Genomic DNA, 21,434 nt, shown 5'->3' with positions numbered 1-21,434 from the left:
TTTTAGCAGCTATCTCAAGGCAATCTTTAACGAAATCTCCCTCTGTAAATGGTCGGCACCTTTTTGTTGTAATGCGAAATGTTTCAAAACTTATTTCTGTTGCGATTTCCGAATCTTGAATAGGTTTTATAAACATCACTTGCTGACCTGTCAATTCTCGTTTCAAAAATGAAATAATTTGTTTACGTAGTTCTTCGGGTAGATTTGAAAATGTAGAAGGCAGACTTTCATAATGTCTCCTTATATTGTATTCTTTTGGTATGGCTACAGCACTTTTGCAAATCAAGCACACGATATTATTAAACGACTGCACAAAACCATATTTTTCCTTCCAGCTATCCTGAAACTGCCGTTTTTCTTCCAGTAGTTTGCGTTTCCTACTTGGTCCTGCTTTATCCATTGAAAAATTTATTTTTTACCGTTTCCTAGGGGTGATAATTAATTGTAGCAACCGCACCTACGAAAACAAAATACGCATATGACAAATAGACGAATTATAAAATTTGTTAACATTATTACTAACCGATTATCGTAAGTAGATAGGCAATCGTGACGTCACAGCTACTTTGCTTTGCGCATGTACCATTTTTAAAAATTATCTATCGTGAAACTTGTTAAAGTTAAAATAAAACACGGTGAGGCAGGCCGCCAGTAAATCAACGGAGGGCCGCGGTCTGTGCATCCCTAACCTAGACCTTGCTTTTCCTCTGGGTCTCTTTCCTATTATCTTCACTGTTTTTCTAACCATTCTTCACCTATTCTATTTAAGTGGACAAGACCACCTTAGATTAGCTCTGCTTACATATTATTGCATGCTAATAATGTCAAGCTTCGTTTTAATATGATTTGCACATTGATGTTGATGCCATCGGTTCATTCCCCTAATTTTTCTCAGATCCATAATATCTGTGGTCTCTAGTCTTTCATCAAGTGCTTTATATCTAAGCTAATATTCAGATGCATAACATAAAATTGGTTTGAACACTGTCTTGTATATTGCTAGTTTGTTTTGGCTAATTTCTCTCATTTTCCATATACATTTATTCAGCTGCCTACCCACAATACCAGCTTTATTTATTCTGTTGTCTATTTCCAGATTTAACTTGCCATCTTCACTAAAAACTTTGCTTAAATAGCTTAAATATTTGTTTACAGGATCTCCATTCAGAATGCAGTTGAAGGCTTCTATGTTCTTTACTGTTTTCATAGCTTGATCTTTTTATTGCTAATTTTCATGCCGAATTTGTTTCAGTGTTTATTCAATTTAGTTAATAAATTCTGGAGACTTGCACTAGATGTCTTTAGGAGTGCAACATCATCTGCATAAAGCAGAGAGCTAAGTTTGGCATCTCCAAATTCTGATATCAAACTTGGCGCCACTTATATATATATATATATATATATATATATATATATATACCAGGATTTCCACATTATTTTGCAAAAATTCTCCATATATTTATTCAACTGCGATGTACACAATGATCATTAAAAAAAATTATTCCCCTCTTTTTAAAGAATATGATTTTTAAGTCAATATTTTAATACAGATTATTCAGATTGTTAGTGCAAATACCAAATAAGCAATATTTGAGTAGCGTTCAAACATTATTTCACTTTTACACAACAACAATGCATAATTTGCTGATATCAAAATCTGTTATTGAATTTCAGTTCCCAACAATAACAAAAAAAAATTAAACAATGATTTTAGGAAAGCCAGTTGTTTGCACAAACCACGAATGTCTGAAATACTGATTCCAGCATTTTCTAAATTATCAACAGATCTTCGAAGCGCTGTTGATGCACTTTTAAATTCTCTCGAAACGGACGAACAGCCTCAAATCCAGAATGAAGAAAGCAGCATGCGGACTGTTTTGGATTTATATTATAAATGGAAGGAAGAGAAAGACAAGAACTCGCCTCGGAATGAGAGTAGGATAAAGACATGGAAATGGTTTGCTAATATCAGGCAGTTGCAAGAGCACGTCGTTTATTCTCTGGCTAAGGTGTGCTTCTGGAAGAATCAAGATCAATATATGGACATTGCAGCAGAACTTCTGCACGAGATGTTGGAATATGACTGGGGTTGTCACCTTGAGTTCCAAGAACGTTGTTATCCGAAGGTGATAAAGCCAGTGTGGGCATGGCGTGAGGGCGACACCCCTGAGAGCAGAACAGTGCATGAGTCTCCTCTTTCCTATTTCTTACGGGTGGCGAATTCCACTCGGTTGGCGTTTTCTGGTGATAGGCGATTTGGCGACATATTCTGTGCCATCCACAGCACGTTCTTTGTAAAATTGTCTTATCAGACAATCAAATTAATGTTACGATATGGAACCAAGGTGAAGATGGGCATTGCCATGACCTCACCGGTCGCGAATGACGTGGAAATATGTATTTTTATTGTGATGAATGTTCTTCCAAGGAGACTTGAAGATTATGACGGATATCTCCTGGAGCTTTTCCAAGAGAAGATTAAGAGTGCGCAATGTGTCCTTTGTGTTTCTCCTCAACTATCGCTCAGAACACTGCAGGCTGCAATCGATGACTTTTCTCTGAACTTGTCCGCAAGAGCTTTCCTCGATATCACATTTCCTTGGCTTCCCTTGTTGAAAAAACGGTGCTTGAATCCTTCAGAGCTGATCCACCTTTGCCGCTTCAAAATCAGAAGCTGTCTGTACGAAAACTGGCAACTTCCAGAGGGAATCTACAGCCTACCTCTCCCCCGACACCTTCGTGATTATCTTGACCTTCAGTGGGACTGATCCTACGGCCTTAAAAGTTCCGCGACTGGTAGCTAATTTTGAGAAATGAAATAAACGTAACCTTCACCACAAATCTTGAGTTTTAGATTTAAATAACATTATATTTTAGTATGACATTTATTATTTTTATTTATTCATGAATAACTACCAAAAATATGGTCTACAAATATCCAGCTCTCTCTCGCTTTATATACATATTGATTCCGATATATTTCATTATAACAGTACTTAGCATTTAAGCCCCAATTTTTATCAATAATGTGCTTGAATCTTCTCACGGACCACTCAGCTATAAGACATTGAGACCGCTTTAAAATTTTGTTAGTTATTCGCTTTTGAGCTTCAGATACTAACGGGGTTTTTATGCGTTTATTTTATAAAGCAATATGTGATCCACATATTTCTGTGATGTAAATGGTAAATAAGGGTCCTCTGCGTCCAGGTGCCCGCAGGAACAGCCCCGCTTTGAACGCATTCAATAGGCTGCGGGATCGAATCCCATCTCGTGGATGTTTGTAAATATTATTAGGTGAATTGTATTACCAGGTGTAAGACTCCATCCTGCTTAATAGAGGAATGGAGGGGTTTGAAAAACGTTTTATGCCTCTTTCCAGAAGAATCCTTTTAGCATTACGACTTTTATACAAATATAACACATCGAAGAATACATTTGATTGCCATTTTGATTATTTTATTTTATTATTATTATTTTTTTTAAATTTAAATTTTTCAATAGAAATATTCGTAAATGAAGCTTCCTACAGAACTTCATATAGCGGAATATCAAACGTAGATGATTATGATATATCTGGCACGTTTTTAACCAGATTCTCCTTTGAGACAACTCACAAGCGATCAAAAATCCAATTGGCCCACCATCACTTGAAGATAATAAGAAAGGCGTCGCTCACAAACTAAATGTGAGGAAATTCCAAACACAAGAGGTTGTTCAAACTATAGTTCATTAGTCCTATTTACTAGCGGAAAACTGTGGAGAAAAAAAAAAACAATTTAAAGACCTGTAGACTGTACTCTTCAAAGGGCATTGAATAGCTGGTGCAAGTATTTTAGCTAATGGGAGAATTACAAGTGTCGACTTTGTTGAACGGTGGCAATCTCCTGATATCTATAATGATCTCAACCAAGCAGCAAAATCTCAACGTCTGTGTGAAAGAGAGCGGAATGAATTGGCAAAGGACTCATTGATCAACCGAACTGTTTCCTCTTATTTGTTATATTTGATAAGCTTTAAAAACTCATACCTCCATCGATGATTACGTGGATCTGTAATTTCTATGCAGAAATTCAGAGATAAAATTACATCAAGTTAAAAATAACCTGAGATTTTGGACGGCAAGGAGCTGATGTTTATAGTATGTTTATGTCAAGAAAGGCTGCAAATTAGAGATATCTCAAGAAGAAGAAGAATGTAAATGTGGACTGGCGTACATAACTGACTGTTGTGGAAAATATTTGCCAAAAAAAAAGGAAAAAGAAACAAAAGAAAGAGAAAAGTTTTTTGTGAGTGATGAAAAAAATGAGAAAGTGTTAATAAAGTAATGAAAAAAACGAAGAGTATTAGTGATAATGAATCTCTGGGATCTTACAGCATTATATATAAGTTTCAGTAAGGAGATTAATTCCCCCCAACTACAATGTAAATTGCAAGCAAGGGACAGAGAGAGAGAGAGGGGGGGGGGCGGAGAATTGGAAAAATTATGACAAAACACAGAAAGTAGATCGAAATATGCGATGTCACTTAACAGGTCTTATTTCACAAGCCAAGTGCGATTGGTTATCTAAGAATTATCAAGAAGAATTATTTATTGAAACTTTTGCATGGTATTTTGTTCACGAATGAATCACCTGCGCAAGCGCAGGTTCTGTTAGTAATAAGTTCCAAAATGGTGATCATCGATTCGTTGGGAGAATGTCTGTTAGCGAAGCAATTGTGTTTGTGGACTCGTATTTTACCTTGGAAAGTATTTAGGTGACAGCAATGAGAAGGTAATGCTTTGTAAAAGATTTGGGACCATTGTGCGTTGAAGGATGGACGAGAACTAATTTCAGTTGCAAGACAGACATTCACTTCATAGAAGAGAGAAAAGAAAATGGGATGCAAAACCAGAGTCTACTTTACAACAAAAACATCAAACTCATTCAGCACCAAGTGAAAATTTCATTTTGGACAAGGTTAGTTCAATATTATTTTGATCTCCTTCCTTCCTTGGTGGTTTCATTCGTGGAAGAAACAATACTCTGGAACCGTCTGTGTACAACAGATTGGAAGCAGGACTGTTCAACAAAACGAAACAAAAAGAAAACGAAATGATCAGAATCTTGGAGTAATGATCTCCAAAGAAGAAGAATTCGCTCTCAGAAAATCATGACATTCGGAATGATTGATGGCATCGGAGAGCGGCAAAGAAAACAAATGAATTTCATCGAGTGGTGGGCAGTCATTTTAATCTTGAACTGGCAAACGATGTGGAGTTTGATCCACCTTTACTGCGAGTATCGTCTCGCTCTCTGGTGACGAATGAAGCGAATTGTATGATGAAATCGATGAAGAAGAAGAATCAGTGAAGCATATTCAAAAGAAACAGCAAATGATTGAATCTGTAACGGAGATTGTGGGCGTTTGTTAACTGGGTTTATGAGGTTTTGGAAGGGTTCGATTTTTTTTTAGTTTTATTTTTTTTTTTGAATAAAAATTCTTTCTCGTTGCTTGAATTTTCGTTATTATAATTTAAAGTAAATTGAACTCGAGAAAAACATTTATGTATTAATAAATTCTTGTTAAGCCACGCATATAAAGCATTTCATTCACCTCTATGGTTCGTCACAAGGCTACTACTAATGAATGTTAGATTAATTTAGGGGAGATGCCAAGGAGAAATCCTTCAATGGAATGTCCGTTACGAAGAATAACATTTGTATTAACAATAAAGTAGCATTAATAATATTAATAAAGAATAAATAAAGTAAAGAAGAATACAAATAATTGATCGAAGTACTCATTCCTAGCGCAAGATCATTTGTTAAAATGCTATTATTTGCTCAATCTCTTATTGGCCATGGCACCAAGCGGGAAGACAGTAGTCAAGGGCGACAGGCCTTCAGACCTCTAACTTTATTCATTAAAAAAAAAAAATCAGCTAACGCCTATTTGTTCCCGTATAAGGAGTAGGCGGGGCCGTTTACCCTATCTAACTTTTGGAGACTGAGTGGGCAGTTCAATCTCCACTGGTAGCCAATCAGAGAGAGATGCTGGCCCAAGGCTATCACTGATTCATCGGTACGCAGTGAAGAAGGCGACAAGTCAGTGCCGCCATCTCGTGGGCCCTAACCTTAACACAATATTTTTAATGTCTGAAAATAGTGTGGATTCGACGGTCGATTCTATTCAGTTTATGGGACAAAAAACCCACGTTTCCGGAAGAAAAAAACCTGCTAGCCCATGCCAGAGATCGACTAACTCGGGAACTGATTGAAAAAAGGCTTTGAAAAATTTCCTCTAGTCGGCGACTAGATTTGAAGCACCAAATCCTTTCTTCGTGCGGTCAAGTGCCGTAGAGTGCAAACTCCACTCTCCTAGGACTGTGAAGAATTGGACAAATACTATTGGACGAAATGTCCTACTGGACGAGAAAAGCAATAGACGAAATCTAGGGATTGGACGAGATTTGCACTGGACGAAATGCCCTGAAACCGTTGAAATAAAAATAGAACTAGGTAAACAAAAGGAACAGATAGGTTCCTTTGGAACAGGATTCTGTGATCTATATTCATGGCATAGTCTGTCACCCTGGAACTACCATAGTGTATATGCAAGGTGAAATATTGGCTTATTAATCTAATTAGCTAAATAAATTTAGTTACTTAAATATTAGCTTTAGATGTCTGTTTTTCCATGAAACAACATGAGTGATAATAATCAGCATTCATTCTAACAGTATTATTTTCAGTTTCATTAAGACAATTTTCTCTGCAAGTTCTCATCCCATATAGTACTGATTTATTACTATTCTTGCATTTAAGTCACTTGATATTAATAATAATATATTATTATTATACAGGCTACTCCATGAAGTCTTTTTCCTTCACTGCCGCTTTGCGGAGAACCGATCAGGGCTTCTGATCTAATGTCCAATCCTCACCTTCCCGTGGTGCACCCTGTTGGGTATCTACCTGGATACTGAACGAACAAGGAGCCACTTCTACTGAGTTACGCAGGTCAGTAAATATATAAACTTTTAAATATTGCTGTCCCAGAGATGGTGGAAACGGTTGGAGATTATGTGTGCAGTTCACATCAATCTCTTTTAGATCATTCAGGAATGGATGTTATAAAAGTCATATTCCAGCTGTTTAGTATAAAGTAAAAAAGAAAAAAAAAGTCGAAATATTATCCTTTATAAGCCTTGTTTTATTGTTTATTTACTGTATTTGCTCTTATCTTGTCAAATATTTTACTTTTTTCTGACAGTTGTGTTATTTTCTTCTGTATATACTAGTGCAGGAGGGGAGAGAACGAGGGGCCATCCCTGGGGATTATGTCAGAGTGTGGTTAACAAGGGTGTTAGGACTAGTTTTTTTTACTTCGAGGGTTGTGAAGGGGTGGAATTACGTTGCCAGAGATGGTCGTGAATGCTTCGTCTGTGAATGAATTGAGAAGTATGATAGGTATTGTGTAAATAATGGTTAGTGTATCAATGTGGGGTCTCCTGCGATGAGTCTTTTGACCCATGGAGACACCGTTATAATAATAATAACAACTTCTAGTAGATTAGTATGCGTAGAAGGGATGAAATGTGAAGAGAAGCAGGCAAGAAAGAAATTAACATTGGATTTGAAAACCAGTAAGTTGTGGAATCATGAAAACTCTATCGAATGGCAATTCACTGAAAAAACAATTAACGCATATATAATTAATCAAACAACACTTTAACAAATTGCACTTTATTAATAATCCAATTCATTAAATAAACACTCATCCGCCAAGAACTTGTTGAACACCATTCATTAAAATAAAAATCCTGTTTCGAACAATTGTCAGTAAACAATGTATATTTACAAATTTACTTCCCTCACGAGTCCTTATAAGGACTGGCTTAAAGGGGCGAAGCAAGAATGCTTTTCATATTCCCCGTTATCTGTAGAGTACAGTGTAGGGATAAGGTTATTGATCCTAAAGCTCTGATCATGGCAGGAGGGTAACAGCAATAGCCAGGCCTCAGTTAGAACTTCATTGGCTATAGCATTGCCATCCATTATTACCCTCCAAGGATCTAATCTTCCCTCACGAGTACGTTTGAAATAAAATTATATCCAGTATATCTTTGTAAGAAATAGGTGTCTGAATTTCAATCTTTAAAACAATTGAAAACATAAGTAATGTAGCTAAATATTTAAAGAAAGTCATTATTCTTATTTTATAAATGTAATTATATACACTAACTTATAACTTTTCTAACAAACACTGAAGTATATTGATAGCTGCTAAACCTGGACTATTACCATGAAACTGCTTTGTAATTCATTTTTCGATGAACTGTTTCGTCGATGATTGGTAAATTTTGGTTTTTGGCTGCTCGGTCATTTTGGCCGAGTGGTTAGCGTATCCGCTTATAAATTATAGCGAATATGCTAATATTCGCTTAATATTCGAATCCTGCCGTGGGCATGGATGTTTGTGATTGTCTGTGTATAGTGTATATAATTATAACTAGTAGTAGTAGTAGTGGGCGGTAGATGGCGTTGGTGGATTGAGTTATGCAGATAGAGCTGTAGAGTAGGTGCCCCCCAGTCTTTGGACTCCCTGGAGGTGTCACGTAATAATAATAATAATAATAATAATAATAATAATAATAATAATATTAGCAGTTTCGTGAATTATTTATTTCGAGGAACTGCGTTTTGAGGAATTATTTTTTCGGTTAAATTAACTGTCGTTTGAATTAACTAATATTTTTATTTATTATTATTGTTATTATTTATTTATTTATTTTTGGAGGGGGGGATTCTCTTTGTGAAATGAATGATCGCTATTTAGACGAACAAATTGATCAAGAAAGAGTACTGCAGATTTAAATAAAGAAAATTGAACTTTAGGATCATGCACCTACTCACACAGAGTTCTCCGTACGACAGTTTTCGTCATGAAGGTGCCTCATAAGGTGAACGAACTTTGCTGCCTTCAGACTTAACGTCAAATGCTTGTTTTGTGGCCTTTTCGGAACTCAAAGGCAATTTCAAACAGAGATTGGCATGGAGGACATTCAACGGAAAGCAATGCAGACTTTAAAATAAATTATATTTAAAAAAAAAAAAAAAAAAAAAGAATTATTTTTGAATCCAAATATCACCTGGACATTTTTGTACAAGAGAGGCACATCATAAAAAAAAAAAACTTCGTTGTATCCAGCGAAATGCTACAGCATAATCAGCACAGTATTGTCACTAGTATCGCGTATGAATTTCTTCTGCGTAAAATCCCGAGGAGTGTTAATGCAAACTAAAACTAATAACAATAACACGCCTACCATCGCCTCACTACTCTTAATGCAAAGACATCCGTTCTGTTAGATGCCTTTCTTTTTTTGCAGCTATGTTAATGAAACTCGTATTGACGTCATGTTTTTTTTTTTTTTTTTTTTTTTTTTTGCATGAGCCTTTCCACGCAAACCGATAGCGTAGTTTCCTACTTAATATTCTGATGTCAGCTCTTACTTTACACACGTCCCCATTGATCTCGATTAACCTAACTGTTGTGATCGGTTGAGTTGGATTCGTTAGGATTATGGCAGAGGCAACGAAGGCTATAAGCCAATAATAATGTGTGTTAATTTCTATGTGTCGCCCTATCTATTTGCAGAATGGAAAATACACATCCGATCAGCTGAATAGTCTTCATTTGAAAGTAGAAGTTGGGTTTTGTATTCCGTTGTATTGTACACAAACACAGATATCCAAAGTGCATTATCTTCTAAAAATGGCACGAAGCATTTCTAGAAAAATGGGATTTGAAACCCACATAATTATATTGTCCATACTTCGGATGCTTTTGCCACTCTAACATAGAAATAGAATCTTGATGAAACAGTGCTTGGGCCATTTCCCGCTGTAATAAGGAAAATTTATAGTTCGTAGGTTACGTCAATAATGGGTTTAATGCGTAGATCGTTCCCTCCTCTCCAGTGGATAGAATCACGATTAGTATTATTGACGTATGTGTCAGCACGCACTACTACTTTCAGTGCACACTCGGATGTGTACTCCTGTAGGAAATTGAAATCGATTCAAGACTACTAAGGAAAATAGACATGTATTTTTGCGAAAAGATCATTCGTCAGACACAGAGGACAATTTTCTGAAACTTCATGACACTACTTCTATTAACATAGCGCCAGTTTTAGTGTTAATAAAATAAAAACAGTTCATTTTGATGTACAAGTCTGTTTTCAATTCTAGATTTATGTAGCTAAATACAGTGTTAAAATACTTAAAATTTAACCCTTTGATTACCAAGAAGTAAAAGTATTATATACTATATTTTGTTTGGTTACATGTTAAAATTACAAGGGATAAAATTACACTGCCAAAATTACACAAGGAAGAAATTACACAGATCTGAATATTCATACCGAAGTTTTTTACTTTACAGTTTTTAAATTTTTATGATGAATTTTATATTTATTTTCAGATAAGAGTTCCGTTAATTTTGTAATACTTTATAAGACCTACCTGTTGACTTTAATTCGATTAAAATATTATTGGTATTTTGTTGTCAAATTAAACAGATAAACTTTCTTAATATTGCAAAAATTACTTTTATTTAAAAAAAAATAAGAAACAAACACTAAGTCATGTAAGCTATACAACGTAAAAAACCCAACCGTCTGTTAGAGTCGTAATTTTGTACAATATTTGAAATGCGTTGTTTTAACGAAATGTACCTACGACAACCTGGGTTTCGTTGACCAGTTAAATTCTGCAAATAGTTTTTATGTTGTAAAGATAATTCTTTAACAATGCTATCCAAAAATTTCCAAACAGTTGGATGGGAACACTGAAAGAGCGACTGAAGTGTCCATAGTGCCATCCTTCGATACAATTTGTAGTTCTAGCTATACAGTTGGCTGCAGAGTGTCTATGGTTCCAAGTAGAAATATTGAATAGAGGTTGCCTATAAGTGCCGTTCCTGAGCTGTCGACCTCGAATATATGTACGTTGGAAGTAAAAGGAGAACTTGATCGATTTGTTCATTTTATTCGTCTAAATTAGAGAACAGATCAGCAACTTCTAAAAATGTTTCTAACACTTCTTCTTCTGGCAAACGTGCAAGTGATTGTAACATTTTGATGTGTACTGCAAATTACTGATTGGAGTCATATAGAGATTTTAGTCCACATTCATTTACTTTGCGTATAATAGATTATGATAAGTGGAAAAAGAAGCCACCAATTTCGATGTTTTCAAACACGGTACGGAAATCATTCATTGCTGCTGTTTCAAAATCGGTCAAACTTTTTCGTGGTCGAGCTTGAGGAATTTTCTTCAGTAACATGTTCAGCATCTTCACGTATATTTCTTCCTTTTTCCCTGGTAGAAGAGCCAGTAGACAAGGAAAAGCGACGCCTGAATTATGTTGGACATGGATACTGTATAACTGATAATATATTTCTGGAACCACTTTAAATGTACCATCTCCTTGCCAAAAATCGTTAACTACACGTTATTTAGAAGAGTCTTGTGACCAATTGGTATTATACGTTCTGGTTCTTCTGCCCCGGAATCATCAATAATCCATTTAGAGTACTTCTCTGGTATTTCAAAATTTTTGTTATCTGGTTTTGACGGAACGTTTCCGATTGTTTTAGTTTTGGACCTATTTAATCGCCTCGTCATGGAGCTCTTCTTCGGTAGGCACATTTTTAATCCGTCTGATACAGTCACTAAACTGTTAGCTATAATTGCACGAGCCATTGTGCCTGGATTCGACATTTTTCTTTTCAGTTGATTTGCAAGTTGATGAGCTTCGGATTCAAAAGTCCTATTAACATGACAGTGTTCTGAAGACTCACGGATAATCTTGTTGCTTTGGTATGGAGCAGCGATCGACAATGTAAAGTTCTAAACTTTGCACAACGCCAAGGAAAAGTTCCGATAGCAGTTTCACGGTGACGAACAAACTCAAATCCTTTGTAAATTATAATTTGACCACTTTTATTACTAACGCCGTACTCAAAATCAGCCATGGGTAAATTAAAAATTAATTTAAAAAAATTAATCACGAAATTTATTACGTCGCACGTTATACACTAGTTGTATTAAGAGTTTTCGTTTCTTACATTCTTCGTTTCTTACATTCTTCATTTCTAGTTTAGTTTCACTAAACTAGAAATGAAGAATGTAAGACAAAACTTTACTTATATACCTTCACTCAAACAATTCTTAGAAATTCTTGAGCAGTTCATGGTGATTAACAATTGTTGATTGGTTTTACCTTAGAAAATTATTCCTTGTAAATCTGAGGTTAGTACTAATTAGGGTAGCTAATCACTACATAATTTTGAGTTTCCAACTAAACCACCTCCCTAATCCCCTTGCTCAAATCTGCACTAGTGATTTACCCCTTGCTGGTTATAAATTTTGTACAATTTTTGGTAAATTTTATTTTACGTGTACTTTCTTACTTTTGTAATTTTTTTCTTAGTGTATTTTTATCTATGTGTAATTTTTTTCTTTGTGTAATGACTTACCTGTGTAATTTCGTCCTCGTGTAATTTTTAGACCGCAATTTTATCACGTGTAATTTTTTCCTGTGTAATTTTGTCCTGACACGATTTTGTTTAATTTTAATCTTAAATTTATACAGTTAAAGAATATGTTTACAGAGGTTTTTAGTAAAAATATTTTTGCATGTGGTTTCACATCGAAACCCCTGGTAAACCAGGTGTCGCTCACTTTTTATGATAGTGGTTATTCACCGAAACCAGTAGAAATATAAAAGGGTTAAATAATAAATGAAAAATTTAAGTATTATATTATATTAAATAACGCATAACGCTACTGTCAGGATGGGTGAAGCACACGTGCTTTTCATATTCCCCTTTTGTGTCTGCTGGAAGTTGTTTGGGAAAGGGAGTTTTGTAAACCATTAAGCTCGTCCTCTGGGGTTGCTGTGTTAGCTTTGATCAGTTGGGAGTAGAATAGCCTTCGGTCTTTTGTATTTGAAGTAGTCTGTTTCATTGTTATTGACAGCTTGTACGATCAGCGGGTTTGAATGCGAACTTGACTTGACGGAGAATTTTTCTGCGAGATCACGAAGAAAGGAGGAGATGTATGGAATGTCAGTTTATCGATTAATCTGTGAATTTCTGATGAACGAACCATGGCGCATCTAAAATCATCCTTGGCATTTATTTTGGATTCTTTGTAGTTTTAAAATGTTTGATCGTGACGTGTGACTCCATGCTGGTGAGGCATAGGTTATAACTAAACATATGACCTTCCGGTAAAGTAGTAATTTATTTTGTAAGTTCAATTTGCTGTTAAGGTTGATCATTTGGGTAGAGCTGAGACTTTGGCTGTATTGGAGCGAATGTGATTGATGTGCTTATTAGAAATGAGTTTCTTGTCCAGTATTACCCCGAGATATTTGGTCTCTGATTGCCATGGGATCTTTTGACCAGAAAGCAGGATGTCCTCTTTGATGCAAACCTTTCTTCTAGAGAACAGCATGGCAGAGCTTTTGAGGAGGTTTATTTGAATCCTGCAGTTGGTGAGCCAGTTTTCCAGTACGTTGATGCTTCCTTGGAGTCTAGAATTGCCAGACCAGGGCTGAGAGATCTTGCTAGAATAGCAGTGTCATCATCGGCATAAAGGGGCCATAATGGTTGTTCTTGAGTTAAGAGGAATGTCTGATACATAAGTTGTGAAGAGTAGTGGGGGCCAGGAGGAAACCTTGAGGTACACGAGCCAGACGTTTGCGTCTTGATGACACAATTCCGTTGATCTTCACTTGCATGTACCTGTCTCTAAGATATGAGTAAATAAGGTTCACGAGCTTAATTGGGATGTTGTTTACAATAAGGTTGAAGATAATGCCTTGGCTACATCCAAGAATACAGCAGCAGTATGAAGGTTCCAGTTAAAACCATGGGTGACGTGTTCTGTTAATCGGTGAATTTGCTGTGCTGTGTTGGGAGCTTTGCATATTATGATATATTATGTATTAATGATAAATAAAAAATGAACATGTTACATTATAACGTTATATATTATATATTATACTATATTAATATTATACTATATTACTTTATATTATAAAGTCTGTGTAATATATTAACAATTTATATCTGATGGTATTATAGAACCATTTATATTTTTAGCTAGATTAAGAAATAATCTTAATAAAAAAAGAAATCGAGGCCCTTTTGTCTCTATAATTTATAAAATGTCATGTGATTATTCTATCTGCACCATACCATAACTGAAACAAGCAGACATGCATCTGTCTGCTTGTATGCTGTATTGGCGAGTGTCATTTATGCTGTAAACAATTGGCATTATTAAGCTATTGCAATTATCGGAAGTAATAATTTGACAATTATAGAAAAAGTGGGGGCGCTTCTATCGACTGCCTTCCGTTATAATCTATTGAACAGAATTATCGACCGAATTTATTTCAAATTCACTCAGAAAACAAACCACGATTTGGCTATGTTAATTTAAATTTCTATGTTTTTTCTATAGAACGAGAGTTCCAACAGCTACTTAGAACAAACAGTCTTCCAGATCTTGTCAAATGTTCATCAATTAAATATTTCCTTACGTTTCTGTAATGCCAAAAGTATGTTAATGGCATGGATCACGTGTTTGTTTTTCTGTTCGTGTTTGAATAAATTCACACAGAATTTCAACCCAACCGACGTCGGGATTTTATTAACGAATCCGCACTTTACGCAGCCCACCGTTAGTTTGATGGTTATACTTCGTGCACTTGAAAACCACTTTGGCTGTTAAAATTTCTGTTACCAAAGCGACGGTTGCTAAAACATATCCCGTGAGGAGTAGAAGAAGCGCCATCTGGAGATGATTCACTCGTAACGCTAAAAACCCTTCGGTGCTTTCCTCCGAAGTGTTCAGCCTTTGTTTGATTCCCTTCAGTTCCTCTCGAAAGCTGTAATCGTTGACTATTTTTTTTACAAGACCTGCCTCGAGGATCTTCATTGTTCTGAAAAATTAAAAAAGATTAGAATATATTAATGTAAAGAGGATTTGTAGAATAATTGCATATCAATATAACTGCATGCTGGACACAAAATGAAGGCTTAGCCGTTAAGCATATATGAATAAGCATCTTTGGACTCGTGTAATTCCACATGAATTTCGTTCGCTATTACAGGGGATATTTATGGATAATGAGATTTCCTAATGCACGATGGCATCCTAACATAAAAGTAAAGAAAGAAAATCCTTACATGATGTCGAAATCCTCCTTACACTGATGACCTTTAGGAAGAAAAAACCCGTACATTCCAATCTGCAATGCATCTCTTGATATGAAGAACTTCTCACGCCCGTGGAAGCTGGACATCATCTCCAGCGTGACGATGTCGGAGAAGAAAGCAAACTTGCCTTTTAGAATCATAGGAATGATCTGTTCGTCCATGCGATCAGACAGAATGAGCGATTGTCCTGATGCAAACGTTTGTTTAATGACTTTGGTGACGTCATCTGTTGACTGCTGTCAAAAATAATGATACAGTTAATGGCCAGAGAGGTGTGTCTTATTCGTCTTATAGAGAGAATGAAAATACAACATAATTAACAGAACTTAAAATGTTTAAAGGGGGAAATTAATTAAGGTTTAACAATAAAATAAACATATTAGTTCTTTTAAAAATGTATCTAATCATAACCATTAATTGGTGATTCTCGTCGATGAATTTATATTCCACATATAAAGCTTTATGTATAGCTGTAACCTTTACTATGGCGCAGGATGACCTTTGTTGTTTTTGTGCCAAATAAACTATAAACCTTACGTTCGCGCGGTTAGCCTAGAGGCTATGCGCTTCGCAACCATATGCCTGGGGGTGGAGTGTCATCGGTTCGATACCCATCGACGACGTGAGGAGCTCAAGGATCTTCCTCAGCCATAGCGAAGTTGGCCGGTCTTGAGCGTGAACAGCAGGGTTTTCTTTCCAGTTTACCTGGGGTTTTTTCATCGGTGTCGTGAACGCACACGGATTACAGTCATGAATATCGCCCTTAGGGGACGCAGCAGAGGAGTGGCGAACCAGCTGCATTAATACGCTAGTACCCCCCATTAGGATGGACGAGAGGGACAGGATGGAATAGGATAGGTCCTTATCACGTCAAGAAAATGAAATTAAAAATGTCATTCTTGTAATGAATATTTAGTTTTGAAGGCTCCTGTCTCTTCCACCTATTGTGGTAAGTATTCATGACTGTAATCCGTGCGTGTGTGTGTGTGTATTCACGAGGCCTGTTTGTTTGTCTGTTCTGGAAGATTATTAAAAAACGCGCTTTTCCTGTTGACCCAACCCTACCACCGTCTGAGACCGGCTAACTCACCTTTAGTCGAAAGAGACCAGATTAAGGTTCCTCAAGTTGTGGATAAGAATCGTACCCAGGTCTTTCCAACCTAAGGACGTCGTCTCTACCGACTGAGCTACGGAAGCTCTCTAATGACACTTCATATAAAAATTATGAAAAATGTCCTTGAAGTATATTAGTGATATAACATTTTTTATAAAAAACGAAAAAAAGTGAAATCATCGACTATTATAATTCAGTTTGTAAAACAGTGCATCATTTCACGCACATTGAAATTTAGTTTTGGATTTGAGAAAAAATAGTGCATGCAAATATCTATAATATATGCAAGAATTTGTAACAAATACTTGCCATAATTGCGCTGGAGGCATACGTGTCGTCCACGACGATGCAAGAAATTTGTTTGTTAGCAAGAGCTTCAAGGAATTCTTTCATATTTTCCACGAGTTTCTCCTTCTGGGTAACCGTTATGAATGACAACAGACAACTGCTGTATGCCGTTACCATGACAAACGCAAACATCCACCAGAACACCGAGAACGTCCGACAGGCATCGCTACGCAATGACGAAGGTGGAATTCCTGGAACATTGCAAAATACGTTACATTTAACTTTTACCGCACTTGAATTGTAAGATCTTTCAAGCAAACCACGCGCATTTTCTATCACAATAAATAATGTATTTACATTCTAAATTAGTGTTTTAGATCTTCTCTCTACAAGAGTGATTCCACCATATATTCTTGCCTCAAGAACTACTTTTATGCGCAAGAAGAAAACCTCTACACATGCTTCAGACTATAGGCCTATTACTATATCGCCAGTGATTCTTAGACTTTTCCATAGATATTGTTCAGACGACTACAGCAATATTACAGCACAACTACTGGCTGTACCGAGAACATCAACCTCTTTTCCTCTCTACTTTCAGATTCCCCACGTCACCTTTAGTCTCTATAACATGGCGTCCCTGGACCTCCAAAAGGCCTTTGATAGCGTCTCCCTTCCTGTATCCTTAGAGCGCTATCTGTTTCTGGATGTCTGGAACCTTTTCTTACCTATGTTAGGAAGCTCTATATAGGTGGCTCCATCTCTATCACAACAAGGGCCAGTGTGACTACAATACCTGTGTTGCAGGGTGACCCTCTATCTCCTTTATTCTTCAATTGCATCATAGACGAGTTTCTTCGCTCTCTTCCTAACCATATTGGTTACCCACTAGGTGCCTCTTTCTTCAATGTTATGGCCTTTTCTGACGACCTTATTCTCGTAGCTTCCACGAAGATAGGCTTGCAGGAACTCATTGACCGGGCGACTTCTTTCATATCAGAGGCTCTTGTCCATTCAGCTGTTGTCCCTTCAGGTCACGACAAAAAACTTAAGGTCAAGCGTATAGAGTTTTCTCTGACCATTTTTTCTAACGCGAGACCATTCCATGCTTTGACCATCCTAGAGGAGTGGAGATACCTTGGTGTTATGTTCACTCCAAGGGGGAGGTCTTCTGTCGAACTTAGGGTCTTGGATTACCGTCTTGAGATGAGCTCCTCGTAATCCCCCAGCAAAGGCTGTCCTATTATTTCCTACCTCGATTTTACCACAGGGTTGGTTCTTGGTAGGACGTATGTCTCGGTACTATCCCAAATGAATAGGACTGTTCGCGCTGCCGTTAGATCATGGCTCAGTTTACCGCCAGACACCCCAATAGCGTGTTTCCATGCTTGGGTGAAGGACTGCGGGCTGGGGGTACCATCACTAAGGTGGTTGATTCCACGGCTCCGCTTATCTAGAATTGGAAAACTTGCAGCTTCATCCTCTCCTATCCGTAGAGAGACTTTTCATACCCTAGTATACAAGAGGACTTCAGACGTGTGAAGGGATGGACCCAGTATCAGTGCGCTCAGATTGAGACAGCATGAGATGAGTATGAGATGGGCGTCTTTTCTTTACAGTTCTGTAGACGGCACCTCCTTAGTAGAGTCACACTTGGAACCCCACACAACATCAGTGGGTACGTAACAGGACTAGATTACTTCCAGGTTTTGAGTTTATTTATTTAGTAAGGACTAGAATAAATGCCCTGCCCACTAGGGCCCGCACAGCCCGATGGGCCAGTGAAGACATTAGCTGTAGGGCTGGCTGCCGTTACAGCGAGACATTCTCTCATATTTCCCAATGCAGAGACATGAAGCTGTAGCCTCCATATTGGACAACCGTTTTAATAACAAAGGTTGGGAAACCACAGTTGAACCACACTTAGAACAACTTCTGGCATTAGAAAGGCAGATATAGTAATGAGGAGAGATGGCGGTGTTTCGATGATTGGAGTTCAGGTAGTGGGTACTCGGCACTCACTTACCTATTGTCATAAGAGCAAGGTTCAGTACTACGAGCGAAATGCTGACCTTCCCAGGCAAACAGAAGAAGAGTTTGAGGAGGCTCCTCGTTTTGACAGCGCCAAAGTCTCTATAAACACCGTGTGGAGTGCTGCTAGCTATAGAGACTTGTCTTTACTTTTGTTTATCCAAGAGTGATGTTAAAGTTATTTCTTTCAGGGCCATGCAGGGTACATCGGTGTCCTGGAGTTACCATCAGCGCATGACAAATAGGATACCAAGGACTGGCATCGGGTGTACCTTGTAATCTTTCTTTTTTATGTAAAGGCTTTGGCCTAATGTAAAGGCTTCGGCCTTCTGAAGTCCTTTGGGACGTTATGTAAGAGTATCTCTTAGTACGAAGTATAATAAAATATAATAACATAACCAGGTAATATTTTATATTTTAACAGACTTGAATGATAAGACCTTTCAAGCAAACCACACGCATTTTTACAACTTACAACATTACTGACCTAAGGGGCGAAGCAAAATGCTTTTCATATTCCCCGCTATCTTAAGAGAAACTGTGAGTGGAGATAGTTTTATGAGCTAATTGCTCGCCCTGGGTGGGCTTAGAGATTAGTCCTCAGTATAGTGGTTTAGGATGGCTTTTGGTCTTTTATGTTTGAAATAATTCATTGCGTCATAATCTGCAGCCAGTTGGATCCGTTTGTTAGGGTGCACAGATGCTTTTGAGAAGAATTTGGTTGCTATAGTCTGCATGAAAGTGTAAATATAGGAGACGTTCGTGTCGAGATGAAGTTGCACGGTACGTACGAACCATGGGGCGTTCAGGATCATTCTGAGATATTTGTTTTGCACACGTTGAAACTTAAGAATATTAGTATTAGCAGTATGACTCTAGGCCGGAGAAGCGTAGGTGAGTATTGGGCGAACCATCAGTTTATATATGAGTAGTTTAATTCTGGTGCTCAGCTTACTGTTCCTGTTAATTAGCGGGTAGAGCTGGGCTATGGTGTTTGATATTTGCACAGGTAGTCTTGATATGGGAATTGAAAGTCAGTTTTCTGTCTAACAGTACGCCAAGATATTTGATTTCAGTTAGCCATGGGATTTAGTGTTGCATAAGAGGATATTTGCTTTGGGAAGCATTGATCTTCTAGCGAATAAGACGGCTACGCTCTTCAGGGGATTCACGTGGAGTCCCCATTTGGTGAAATATCGTTCGATTAACAATAGGATTTCTTACAGTTTCTTGACGGCTAGGTGCGGCTTTAAAGAACTGGCCAATATCGCTGTATAATCAGCATATAGGGCTTTGATTGATGGGTTGAGCGTGATATCATACAAGTATATGGAAAATAGAATCGGTGTTAGTAAGGATCCTTGTGGAACTCCAGCCAAAATGCGTTTTTAAGTAGAAACTACCTCACGCATCCTAACTGGCATGAGCCTATCGGAGAGGTATGCTTTGATTAGATGAATGATTCCCATTGGGATACCAGTTGATATTAGTTTGCATAGCAGATCATAATGCCAAAACTTATCGAATATACTGGCTATGTCAAGGAAAACAGCCCCAGTGCACTGACGCCAGTTAAAGCCTGTGGTGATATATTCTACTAATGTATATTTGTTACGTCGTGCTGTGAAATTGGCAGAAGCCAAACTGCTCCTCAGGGAAGATATTTAGTTGGTATACTTATTCTTGGAGTCTGGTAAGAATTACCTTCTCGGCAATTTTACCGAGGTTTGAGATAAGGCTGATTGGTATGTAACTTTGAGACAATCGAGGGTCTTTTCGAGGTTTATGGATTGGCATTATGTCCGCCAGTTTCCAGTAGGAAGGGAAATGTTTGTAGTGAAGGATGCAGTTAATTATATTTGTCAGATGCACAATAGCTCTACGCCGTAGTAGCTTTATCACCTTGTTGGAGATACCGTCAGGTCCGGTGGCCTTTTTGTTCTTAAACTTCTTGATTATATCATATATTTCATTAGTTGATGTTGGTGCAATTTGAGTGGAATATGTGACAGAAGATTTGAGTGAACATCTGAATGTCGGTGGATCTTATATATGTGATTGAAATCCAGATGATCGTTGGAAGGTTTACATTGCATTTCTAAATGTTTTGCTATTGCTTCAGCTTTATCTGCATCGAGGGGATAAGACTTGAATATGTTTGGAGGGGGTGGGGGAGATTTGTGTCTGTTTTTAATCTTTCTGATAAGATTCCATATGGAGTGGTTATCAGGAGAGATGGAGGTCAATTTTTCTTACCAAAATTGACTTCTATGGGCGGTGAAGGCATCACCCACTGCGGATTGAATCTATTTAAAATCCGTTTGTCTTGTGGCGCCCTGGTGTTGTGCTATCTTTTCCTTGCTTTGTTCTTTTCCCTGATCAGATTCATAATATCTTCTGGCAAGTGGTTGGATCTGCTGGTAGTTGCGGAGATAGTAACTGCTGCACAGACTGCATTAATCTGTTCAGTTAGATCTTTTACAGCTGTTTCAATTTCTTCAGATGATAGATCATTAATCGTCATTACAGTGTGTTGGAGTCTGATATGCTGTACTATGGCTATGTCGAAGACATCAGCCCGACCATAAGTGTTGTGATGAGTGGGCTCGGCGGGACCTACCACAAGCAGGTTGTTGAATCCAGCATAGGTTTCTAGTATGTGTCCGTTTTTGTTGGTGAAACGGCTATTCCAGACTGGATGCTTGGCGTTTAAGT

General features: G+C 37.4%; 1 protein-coding gene across 1 annotated transcript; it reads left to right on the top strand.

The window, feature by feature from the left end:
- Nucleotides 1–1,742: 1,742 nt before the first annotated feature.
- On the top strand, nt 1,743–2,768 carry LOC150097157 (ankyrin repeat and SOCS box protein 17-like). The gene has a single exon (XM_090407601.1). The coding sequence runs from the start codon at nt 1,743–1,745 to the stop codon at nt 2,766–2,768; it is 1,026 nt and encodes a 341-aa protein (XP_090263727.1).
- The last annotated feature ends 18,666 nt before the right edge of the window (nt 2,769–21,434 follow it).

This window comes from Typopeltis vanoorti, chromosome 17 (genome assembly GCF_054136105.1).
Source record: "Typopeltis vanoorti isolate ZY-2024b chromosome 17, IOZ_Tvanoo_1.0, whole genome shotgun sequence".
Taxonomy (NCBI): domain Eukaryota; kingdom Metazoa; phylum Arthropoda; class Arachnida; order Uropygi; family Thelyphonidae; genus Typopeltis; species Typopeltis vanoorti.
The sequence above is the reverse complement of the archived record's forward strand: the minus strand, read 5'-3'. Positions and strand labels throughout refer to the sequence as shown.

What these genes read in the sequence shown, in the direction of transcription:
- LOC150097157 (XM_090407601.1), top strand. Translation starts at nt 1,743, where the DNA reads ATGTCTGAAATACTGATTCCAGCATTTTCTAAATTATCAACAGATCTT.